Genomic DNA, 12,500 nt, shown 5'->3' with positions numbered 1-12,500 from the left:
TACCACGTCAGAGTGTACTGCCTGGACGACACACAGGACGCTCTGAAGGTAGGGGGGGGCGGGAGGGATTGACATGTGGGGTTCCCCAAGGATCAATCCTTGGCCCCCTTCTATTAAATCTCTACATGCTTCCATTGAAGCTACTACTGAAGGTAGGGGAGGAGGAGGGAGGGAGGGGGGGGAGTACCACGTCAGAGTGTACTATCTGGACGACACACAGGATGCACTGAAGGTAGGGAAGGGGGGAGGAGGGAGGTAGGGGAGGGGAGTGACATGTAGGGTTCCCCAAGGATCAATCCTTGGCCCCCTTCTATTCAATCTCTACATGCTTCCATTGGGAGGGAGGGTTGAGAGAGAGAGGGAGGGTTGAGGGAGGGAGGGTTGAGGGAGGTCGGGAGGGAGGAGTACCATGTCAGGGTGTACTGTCTGAATGATACGCAAGATGCACTGAAGGTAGGTAATGTTTACCCAGCAGCCTCTGCTTCAGAGAGGAGGTAGATGGGTAGAAAGCTGTTGGTGAAGCGTTAAGTCTTTGTGGACATTGGTAATACCACTTTACTTTACCAAAGGTAATACCAGTCTACCTCAGGGCAACGTTTACCCAGCAGCCTCGGCGTCAGAGAGGAGGTAATAGCACTTTAATGATCCTCCGTATCACGCGGGAGGTATGATAAGGACTTTGTCAGTTACCATAGCGCCCGCTCGCTAACCCTCACTGAGGCAATAAGGCTCCTCTCCTGCCTGTCAGCTGCTGTTAGCATAGGGCTGTGTGTGTGTGTGTGTGTGTGTGTGTGTGTGTGTGTGTGTGTGTGTGTGTGTGTGCGTGCGTGCGTGTGTCAGCTGGTATTAGGATGTGTATGTGTGTGTGTGTGTGTGTGTGTGTGCGTGCGTGCGTGCGTGTGTCAGCTGGTATTAGGGTGTGTGTGTGTGTGTGTGTGTGTGTGTCTGTCAGCTAGCGTTAGCCTCAGATCCCCGTGGTTTAGCACAGTCGTAAAATCTGGGGACTCTCTCTCTACGCACTCCACACTAACACACTCCTATATCCACTCTCTCTACACACTCCACACTAACACACTCCTATATACACTCGCACACTCAGAAGTACGTACAGCCAATGGACATGAGGAGTGTGTTAGAATGGTCTGAAGTCTGAAGTGTGTGTGTGTGTGTGTGTGTGTGTGTGTGTGTGTGTGTGTGTGCAGGAGGTGCTGCAGATGGAGACTCAGATGGGAGGGAAGCTTCTCGATGAACCAAAGACGCTGGTGTTCCAGGACAGCAGCCACAACCTCCGCCTGTCTGTCCACGACCTGCCCCCCGCGCAGTGGAGGAGCAAGCTGCTGGCCAAGTACCAGGTACACACACACACACACACACACACACACACACACACACAGGGGCAGACACACACACAAACACACACACACATGCATAGGAGCCCTCATACACACACACACCTCAGATAGACCCCATATTAATGACATTCAGGTTGTGATGACAATTATGTGTGTTAACCCTGTGTGTGTCTGCCTGTGTGTGTGTGTGTGTGTGTGTGTGTGTCTGCGCGTCTGCCCATGTGTGTGTGTGTGTGTGTGTGTGTGTTTGTGTGTGTGTGTGTGTGTGTGTGTGTGTGTGTGTGTGTGTGTGTATGTGTGTGCAGGAGATCCCGTTCTACCAGGTGTGGAGCGGGGGCCAGCGGACCCTCCACTGCACCTTCACCCTGGAGCGCCACAGCGCCGTAACCACGGCGATCAGCTGCAAGCTGTGCGTGCGCCAGGTGGAGGGGGAGGGTCAGATCTTTCAGCTCAGCAGCACCCTGGCCGAGGTGAGGACACACACACACACACACGCACAGACATGCACATGCACGCACGCAGACGCACACATGAGCATACACACACACACACACACATGGACGCACGCATGGACATACACACACACACAGACGCACATGAACATGAACATACACACACACACACACACACACACAGGAGAAGACAGTCACACACACATACGCACAGGAACATACGTGAGTGGACACACACACACACACAGGAGAAGACACACACACACACACAGGAGAAGACACACACACACACACAAACTCATGGACATACACACATACGTACAGACGCACACACACACACATGCTCACACACACACACACACACACACACAGACGGACGCACACACACGCATGGACGTACACACACACACATGGACGCACGCATACAGACATGCACACGCACGCATGGACATACACACACACGTACAGACGCACACACACAGACACACGCATGAACATACACACACACACACACACACACACTCAGACGCACGCATGGACACACACACACACACAGCTCAGCAGACACACCGTGGAGAGAGGAAATGGAAGTGGTTGGTCCTTATTGTAATGGATGGGACTGAGTTATCCTTCTATCCCTTCTATTCCTTCTATTCCTTCTATTCCTTCTATTCCTTCTATTCCTTCTATTCCTTCTATCCCTTCTATCCCTTCTATTCCTTCTATTCCTTCTATTCCTTCTATTCCTTCTATTCCTTCTATTCCTTCTATTCCTTCTATTCCTTCTATCCCTTCTATCCCTTCTATTCCTTCTATTCCTTCTATTCCTTCTATTCCTTCTATTCCTTCTATTCCTTCTATTCCTTCTATTCCTTCTATTCCTTCTATTCCTTCTATCCCTTCTATTCCTTCTATTCCTTCTATTCCTTCTATCCCTTCTATTCCTTCTATCCCTTCTATTCCTTCTATCCCTTCTATTCCTTCTATCCCCTGCATCACAATGAGCCCATCTCTCCACTAGCCTCCCCTGTGTTCTACAGTCCTGCTTCAGCTGTCGAGAGAAAGAGAGAACCACTATGTATACCTCCTAACTCCAAATGCACATACAGCACAGTAGGACTATAACAACATCCTAACTTTATATATATATATATATATATATATATATATATATATATACATAGCTGCAAAGTCTCACGCAATCGCCGTGAGACTCACGCATTTCAACCAGTTCTCACGCTCTCACGCCGCATCTCTATTTCTCACAGCGAGAAATAACAATTGTTTTACGGGACTTTTATTTTTGAAATTCCTTGAAAGAAAGCTACCGGACATGAGTTTCGGGGTATCTTTCTGCACGCGCGTTAACTTGAGTCTGCAATCGAAGCGGTAGGCGAGCGCTGATGGAAGAACCTGTGTTCACGCGAGCTGCAAGAACGTAGCAAGCAGTGGTTGCCAGATTGGGCTACTTTTGGTCACACTGGACCTGGCAACACTGCTTGCTACGTTCTTGCAGCTCGCGTGAACACAGGTTCTTCCATCAGCGCTCGCCTGCCGCTTCGATTGCAGACTCAAGTTAACGCGCGTGCAGAAAGATGCCACGGCAGCTTTTAGACCGGTTGGGCTGGACATTGTCAATTCCGTCTGGCAACCGTGGTAGCAAATTATGTGCATACATTACAACATCGTATCTGGTAGCCTACTGGACTGGGTTGCACCAATTTGGCGTAAGTCATTATAAATGCAGGCATTTAGTAGTTACTAAACCCCTAGTTGTTACTAGCAAGTTTCAAACTAGTTGTTTACTAATTTCGGTTGCACCACGCCAATTTTTGTCAATCTTAGCTAGTAAATACTCAGTTTTTTTTGGTAACTGTTTTTTGTTTCTCTACTGTAACATAACCAGGTACATTAATAATAATAATAATTAATAATAATTACAATTTACAATACAAATACAACAATTGGGTGTCCCTCATTCTGACCCAGGAAAAACCCTGGTATGTACTGTATAACATGATAGCCATCTATGAGCAATGCACTGTATATAAGATGATGACCAAGGGTCTTTCTGCTGCTGACCAAGGGGCTGAGTCCTGTTGATGGGGCCCATTTTTCTTTTAGAGTCTGTAGGCTACTGCATTTGTTTATTAAGATTTCATAAATTGAATTTTTTTCTTGTTTTATAAAATTTTAATTATTTTCATTTCTTGTGCTGGTTTATTATGAACAACATGTAAAATTGCAGGAAACTAGCACAAATAATTGGGTGGGAGAGAGGGGCCGCCGCTGCCAAAACGTGCACAGTTTTGTGTCGCTCCACCGCCAAAAAATCTCACTCCAAACTTTTGGTGAAACTTGGCAGCCCTGTATATATTTATATATACTGTATATATGACTAATTATACCTCCAAACATCAACTTTAAATACCGTTTGACTATTCATACTTGCTAACTTTAACTTTATACACATAACAACTAAGAACACTTCCGAACATTAACTTTAAACAGTTTCACTATTCATACTTGCTAACTTCAACTTTAAATCCAGTTTGACTATTCATACTAGCTAACTTCAGCTTTAAACAGTTTGCCTATGCCTCCACCTCTGCCCCCTGGGCCCTAGCCGTGGCACAGTGAGACAGACGAGCTGAGCAGCCTCATACAGACCATGTCTGTCTGCGTTAGCTAGTCTCCCTGCAGCTGCAGCGGGGTCAGGAGTCGCCCCTCTTACCTGTTTAAACATTAACATCCATGGAGGCTGGCCGGGGGGGGGGCAGGGGGGGGCACGCTGACGGAATTCAACTTCTTTGATTCCAGCGGCGTTGTCAAGGCAGAGGGCAAGACGGGTCACTCTCCTGTCTGCCTGCTGAGCAGGACGGGCATGACCCCTCTCTCTCTCTCTCTCTCCTCCCTCTCTCCCTATCCTCCCTCTCTCTTCCTCTCCTCTCCTCTCCTCCCCCCTCTTCTCCTCACCTTGCCGACATCATTTACGACCTCTACCGACCCAACTTGTCCATCATTCTCCATTGTTATTATTATTATTATTATTATTATTATTGTTATTCTTTAGCTGTGTATCCTGCTGGTAGTTAACTCCCTGCATCGAAGGGACGCTGCTGTGTTGATTGTGGTTTAATACGGAGTATCGGCTGTGGCGCAGGAGGTAGAGCTGGTGTCTAATGATCGCGAGGTCGGCAGATCGGCGGTTCGAGCCCCGGGCCGGCCACATGTCGAGGTGTCCTTGGGCAAGACGCTGAACCCCAAATTGCTCCCAATGAGCGGGCTGGCCGGCGCCTTGCATGGTAGCTTGGCCAGCCATCGGTGTGTGAATGTGTGTGTGAATGGGTGAATGAGAGGCCGTTGTGAAGCAGCTTTGGATAAAGGCGCTATATAAGTCAGTCCATTTAATACTGGAGTGTGTCTGTGTGTGATGTTGTTAGTGTAATTGGACCAGGGGTCGACCATGCAGGGGTCAGAGGTCAGGGGTCATCAGGCGTAGGTCAGTCAGGGCTGGTCTGTACGGAGGTTGTTAGCGGGGGGGGTGTGCTTTAGGGTCGTGTGTGTGTGTGTGTGTGTGTGTGTGTGCGCGCTTTCGGGTCGTAGGGTAGATGTGTCTGGGCCGGCGGGAGGGAGGGAGGGATAGAGAGAGAGATTGTGTTTGTGTGTGAGAGTGTGTGTGTGTGAGAGAGAGAGAATAAGAGAGACAGAGAGAGATTGTGTGTGTGAGTGTGTGTGTGTGAGAGAGAGAATAAGAGAGACAGAGAGAGATTGTGTGTGTGTGTGTGTGTGTGTGTGTGTGTGTGAGAGAGAGAGAGAGAGAGAGAGAGAGAGAGAAGAGAAGAGAGACAGAGAGAGGTTGTGTGTGTGTGTGTGTGTGTGTGTGTGTGTGTGTGTGTGTGTGTGTGCAGGCGTGTGTGTGTGTGTGTGTGTGTGTTTTGATGGTAGTGGTCTCCTGTAGTGCCTGGGTGTGTGGTGTGTCTGCCTCCTCCGTAGGGGCTCATTAGAGCAGGGTGAGAGGACGGGAGCCTGTCTATCTGCCTGCATCCCTGCCTGTCTATCTGCCTGTCTCCCTGCCTGCCTGCCTATCTGCCAGCCTGTCTGTCTATCTCCCTGCCTGCCTGTCTATCTGCCTGTCTATCTGTCTGCATCCCTGCCTGTCTGTCTGCTACAGGAGGGTTAGGGTTAGGGTGAGTAGAGAGGGGGGGGGGGGGGGGGAGAGAGAAGGAGGGAGAGATAGTGAGAGAGGGGAGAGTGATTAAGAGGGAGAAGGAGAGTGAGAGAGAGAGAGAGGGGGAGAGAGTCATGGCAGACAGAGGAGAGAGAAGAGCGGTGGAATGAAGCTGTTGCTGTTTGTTTGTTTGTTATTATCTGAATTCATTATATGAATTCATTAAAAGTATTTATTACCAGGCTGAGAGGGGGGACAGGAATCAAGGGACAATCCCCCCGAGAAGGTGTGTGTGTGTGTGTGTGTGTGTGTGTGTGTGTGTGTGTGTGTGTGTGTGTGTGTGTGTGTGTGTGTGTGTGTGTGTGTGTGGTGTGTGTGTGTGTGTGTGTACACCAAGATCACTGCTGCCAACAACAATTGGCCTTGCAGACGTGTCATCTCTCCCTTCTGAGACACGGTGTTGCTGGTTATTATATATATTAATATATATATATTATATTATAATATATTATATCTCTCTCACTACATGTTCAATCTTATCCAAATAGATGTGCAGGAATATAACTGCTGTTTTGCCTTAATTTAAGGTTCGTCATAAGGTTACTGGTGAGGATGGTGAGGGCAGTTGGTGAGTTAACACTAGAACAGCCGTGTCTATGTTACCTACTATAAGAGCCGCCTCGGGGGTCACATGACCATAGTCTTTACAATGGGAAGCTGCTACTTACACACAACGACCACTAGTTGGCGCCGTCTTATAAATTAGCCTCCCTCCTACACAGAAAAACTGGCAAAATAGCTTTATACTAGCTTATCCTGATGCGATTTTGGAAATGTAAGGATACTGGGTGGTAGAACACACATATCTAGGACAAAAGTCATGAAAGGAGGGTCCTGAAATTTGATCTAGTGCAAAGGTATATTCAGGGCTTAAATTGGGAAAAGATCCTGTGCCTGAAACTTTTTCTTGGGGAGGGGGGTCACAGTTTGAGATATTGGGAGAGCGGGTACAGAAGACAGCTTCTTGTCTCAATGTTTAAATGCATTAATACTATTTTATAGTCAATACAAAATATATGTCTCAATGTTAAAATGCATTAATACTTTAAATGAATGTGCAACAATACTATGTGCAATATGACAACCCTTGTGTACATAAGGTTCAGATATAGGAAAAGTTAGGATATTTATAGCATAGCATAGAGTACAGCACAGTGTTTTATTGTATAGTATAGTAGTATAGTAGATAGTGTACATAGCCTTTATTTATGTAAACCAGCTCTTTTCCCTTTTTTATTTTACCCTTGGCCCTCGTGTTTTTAGTCTTTTTCCAAGCACCAGGGGAGCCCCCCCTCCTAAATGTCGTTGTATGGTACCTGTACTGTATTACAGTTTTTCTCAATTGCTAAAACACATTTCACAAAACTTTCCTCCATTTTCCCAAAACTCTAAACACAACACACTTTTCTAAAGCGACATAAGCAAAACCACACCTTCTCTCTTCAAAACTCAAACTCAAACCCTACCCCTAATCCTAACCCTAACCTTACTGTAACCCTAGCACCTAACCCTAACCCTAATTTTCCCACATGTATGATAGTCATGCATAAAAATAAATCTGCGCTCCATGTCTAACGTTATATCTAACATTACATATTTTACATTACAGTAAGGCTGATTTTGCATGATAGTCATGCATTTTTAGATATATATTTCCCCCCTTTAAATGGCATATGATGTCCGAAATTTTACTAAAGTTCAGCCGCGAAGTTGTTGCACTGTTGTCCTATCGAGTTTTACGTAAATAAAGGTTTGAAAAATGTTACCGTATTCCCACATGTACCGTAACATGTACAATACTGTACTGTATCACAACTCAATGCAAACACTACAGAGGATCCATTACACACAACAATACTCACTGAAAACAATGTTCAGGGTGTGATGTTTTTTTTATTTATTTATGGAACTATACCACACACACACACACACCACAATCATTTGCAACAAGTGTCTTAAATTTGGAGTCGTTATGTTTAATGAATGAAGCCAGGTGTGTTCATTGTGTTAAAATTTTGCTGACTGTGGCAAGCATTTTGCATCACATGAGCTTTAATTTGAGAATTTGACATTTTGAGCAGAGTTTTTTGCAACTTGTGTTTTAGCAAGACAAAATGTGTTTAGATTTATGAGAAAAGGAGGATTGTGTTTTGTGAATTGTGTCTTCATGTGAAATGTGTTTATGGTTTTGGCAAATGGGAGCTAGTTTTATTAAATGTGTTTAGAGAACTGGTCATTTAGAGAATTGGCTTTTGTGTTTTAGCAATTGGGAAAAACTGTAATGACAATAAAGACCATTCATTCATTCATTCATAATACTGTTTTATACTTAATACAAAAAAAATGTTTTTTAGATGTCTTTAAAAGGCCAAACTGATTGCATCACTTATTAAGCCACTATCACTATAAAAATACAGAATAAAATATATACATGTCTTTAAAAGAACAAACTGATTACTTATTAAGCCACTATCACTTATATTCTCCTTCTTGGCACCACGTCCCATATTCATAAGGCTTCCCGTCACTACTCAGGGTTTTTCCTGGCTCAAAATGAGGCGGAGGTGGTACCAGTGTTGTTTGACATCGGGGGGGGACCCATGAAGCAGGGCTGTCTGGGGGTCCTTAAACGAGCATCAAACACTTAATTTCTTGCATTCTGGTGAATTGATATGCACCAATTTGTGCCCTTTCGCCATCAATTTATGGTGGAAATGTCATTATATATGCAAAGGAAAAAACAATATTCAGGCACCAGATGGCCATTCAAAATATAATGTAATATAATGCAATATAAGGCTCTCAGGCATTCTGTACTTTCAAATATGTATTCTCCTTGAGCAGTCAACATCAACTATCAGCTGTTTCGCTAGCAAACACGAAAGCTAAGTTATTTGTGAAACAGCGCCCCCGCCACCACGTCGGCGCAATGCCGCAATTGCAGTTTTTTTTTTTTTTTTTTTTCGCGCCGGAAATCCGGCACTGTGCCGGAGTACTTTAAGCCCTGTATATTTATTTTTTAAACGAACTCAAAGGGTCAAATGACCCCACCCATGGCTGTTTTAGTGTTAAATGACCCCACCCATGACTGTTCTAGTGTTAAATGACCCCACCCATGGCTGTTCTAGTGTTAAATGACCCCACCCATGGCTGTTCTAGTGTTAAATGACCCCACCCATGGCTGTTCTAGTGTTAAATGACCCCACCCATGGCTGTTCTAGTATTAAATGACCCCACCCATGGCTGTTCTAGTGTTAATGACCCCACCCATGGCTGTTCTAGTGTTAAATGACCCCACCCATGGCTGTTCTAGTGTTAATGACCCCACCCATGGCTGTTCTAGTATTAAATGACCCCACCCATGGCTGTTCTAGTGTTAATGACCCCACCCATGGCTGTTCTAGTGTTAAATGACCCCACCCATGGCTGTTCTAGTGTTAAATGACCCCACCCATGGCTGTTCTAGTGTTAAATGACCCCACCCATGGCTGTTCTAGTGTTAAATGACCCCACCCATGGCTGTTCTAGTGTAAAAAAAAACAGAAATCTGATTTCAGAAGAGAGAAAGAGTCGGATTTCTTTCTCGTTTAGCGACATGATGAGCGTATGTACGTAGCCCAACCGACCCTGTCCCCTCTGTCGCCCCCTGCAGGACACCCAGAGCATAGACACGTCCCTGATGGACCCGGCCAGCAGCATCACCACCCTGGTGGGGCCCCAGGCCTTCAGGATCCCCCTGTCCATCCGCCAGAAGCTGTGTGGCAGCCTGGACGCCCCCCAAACCAGAGGCAACGACTGGAGGATGCTGGCCCACAAACTCAGCCTGGACAGGTGCACACACACACACACACACACAACCTGGACAGGTACACACACACACACACACACACAACCTGGACAGGCACACACACACACACACACACACACACACACACACACACACACACACACACAACCTGGACAGGTACACACACACACACACACACACACACAAAACCTGGACAGGTACACACACACACACACAACCTGGACAGGTACACACACACACACACACACACACACACACACACAACCTGGACAGGTACACACACACACACACACACAACCTGGACAGGTACACACACACACACACACAACCTGGACAGGCACACACACACACACACACACACACACAACCTGGACAGGTACACACACACACACACACACACACACACACAACCTGGACAGGTACACACACACACACACAACCTGGACAGGTACACACACACACACACACACACACACACACAACCTGGACAGGTACACACACACACACACACACACACACACAACCTGGACAGGTGATAGAGAGGGAACACACACACACACACACACACACACACACACAGACATAATCTCCAGTCAAAACTCGAGCAGTCATCCATTCTCTAGCATAGACATGCACATACTGGCAATGGCACACATTGACCACCAGGGGGAGACATCAGAGATACATCCAGTTAAACAGGTGAGAGGAGAAGAGAGAGAGAGAGGAGAGAGAGAGAGAGAGAGAGAGAGAGAGAAGGAGAGAGAGAAAGAGGGGAAGAGAGAGGAGGAGAAGAGAGAGAGAGAGAAGAGAGAGAGGAGAAGAGAGAGAGAGAAGAGAGAGAGGAGAAGAGAGAGAGGAGGAGAGAGAGAATGAGAGGAGAAGAGAGAGAGAGAGGAGAAGAGAGAGAGAGAGAGAGAGAGGAGAGATAGAGGAGGAGAGAGAGAGGATAAGAGAGAGAATGAGAAAAGAGAGAGAGCGGAGAAGAGAGAGAGAGAGGAGAAGAGAGAGAGAGAGGAGAAGAGAGAGAGAAGAGAGAGAGAGAATGAGAGGAGGAGGATGAGGAAGTGATATCTGATCAGCCCAGAAGTCAAGCTCAAGAGAGGAAGACTAGAATGAGAGGGGGAGGGAGGAGGGAGGAGGGCAGGATAAGAGAGGAAGACTAGAATGAGAGGGGGAGGGAGGAGGGAGGAGGATGAGAGAGGAAGACTAGAATGAGAGGGGGGGGAGGAGGGAGGAGGGCAGGATAAGAGAGGAAGACTAGAATGAGAGGAGGAGGGAGGAGGGAGGAGGGAGGGGGGGAGGAGGGAGGAGGGAGGAGGGCAGGATGAGAGAGGAAGACTAGAATGAGAGGGGGAGGGAGGAGGGAGGAGGGAGGAGGGCAGGATGAGAGAGGAAGACTAGAATGAGAGGGGGGGAGGAGGGAGGAGGGAGGGGGGCAGGATGAGAGAGGAAGACTAGAATGAGAGGAGGAGGGAGGAGGGAGGAGGGAGGAGGGAGGAGGGCAGGATGAGAGAGGAAGACTAGAATGAGAGGGGGGGGGAGGGAGGAGGGAGGAGGGCAGGATGAGAGAGGAAGACTAGAATGAGAGGAGGAGGGAGGAGGGAGGAGGGAGGAGGGAGGAGGGCAGGATGAGAGAGGAAGACTAGAATGAGAGGGGGGGGAGGAGGGAGGAGGGAGGAGTGAGGAGGGCAGGATAAGAGAGGAAGACTAGAATGAGAGGGGGAGGGAGGAGGGAGGAGGGAGGGGGGAGGAGGGAGGAGGGCAGGATGAGAGAGGAAGACTAGAATGAGAGGGGGGGAGGAGGGCAGGATGAGAGAGGATGAGAGCAGCAGTGTGAAACTGTGTCTCACACACAAACACGCAGACACACACATAAATGCACACACACAGATACGCTCGCACACACACACACACACACACAGACACAGACAGGCAGACACACACAGAAATGCACACACACAGACACGCGCACACACAGACACACACACACACACACACACACAGACACAGACACACACACACACACACACACACACACACACACAGGGGAGGAAGCAGAGACACGGCTCGGCTATTGAGTTCACATCCCAGCAGGGGTTGCCTTATCACAGGCAACAGAAAGAGAGAGAGAGGGAGGGAGGGAGGGAGGGAGGGAGGGAGGGAAGAGATCAGGTGCTGGGAGGAGACTAATAACCAGAAGCTTAGTTCAGCGTTAAAGCGGAGAGAGGGATGGAGAGAGGGATGGAGAGAGAGGGATGGAGAGAGGGATGGAGAGAGAGTGATGGAGAGAGAGGGATGGAGAGAGGGATGGAGAGAGAGGGATGGAGAGAGGGATGGAGAGAGGGATGGATAGAGGGATGGAGAGAGGGATGGATGGAGAGAGGGATGGAGAGAGAGGGATGGAGAGAGGGATGGAGAGAGGGATGGAGAGAGGGATGGAGAGATGGAGAGAGGGATGGAGAGAGGGATGGAGAGAGGGATGGAGAGAGGGATGGATAGAGGGATGGAGAGAGGGATGGAGAGAGGGATGGATAGAGGGATGGAGAGAGGGATGGAGAGAGGGATGGAGAGATGGAGAAAGGGATGGAGAGAGGGATGGAGAGAGAGGGATGGAGAGAGGGATGGAGAGAGGGATGGAGAGAGAGGGATGGAGAGAG

At 47.7% G+C, this 12,500-nt stretch overlaps 1 protein-coding gene across 1 annotated transcript in view; it reads left to right on the top strand.

Annotated features, from left to right (window-relative positions):
• The window catches only part of unc5ca (unc-5 netrin receptor Ca), a gene marked incomplete at both ends in the record, with an annotated part of 25,794 nt that overhangs the window by 10,691 nt on the left and 2,603 nt on the right, over positions 1-12,500 (top strand). The window contains 3 exons of the mRNA XM_080532935.1: positions 1,203-1,352; positions 1,658-1,822; positions 9,688-9,866. Coding sequence (XP_080389061.1) covers positions 1,203-1,352; positions 1,658-1,822; positions 9,688-9,866 — 494 coding nt within the window. The remainder of the gene's footprint in view (positions 1-1,202; positions 1,353-1,657; positions 1,823-9,687; positions 9,867-12,500) is intronic.

This window comes from Nansenia antarctica (genome assembly GCF_963989245.1).
Source record: "Nansenia antarctica genome assembly, chromosome: 5".
Classification (NCBI taxonomy): Eukaryota; Metazoa; Chordata; class Actinopteri; order Argentiniformes; family Microstomatidae; genus Nansenia; species Nansenia antarctica.
This window is presented reverse-complemented; position numbering and strand designations above follow the sequence as displayed.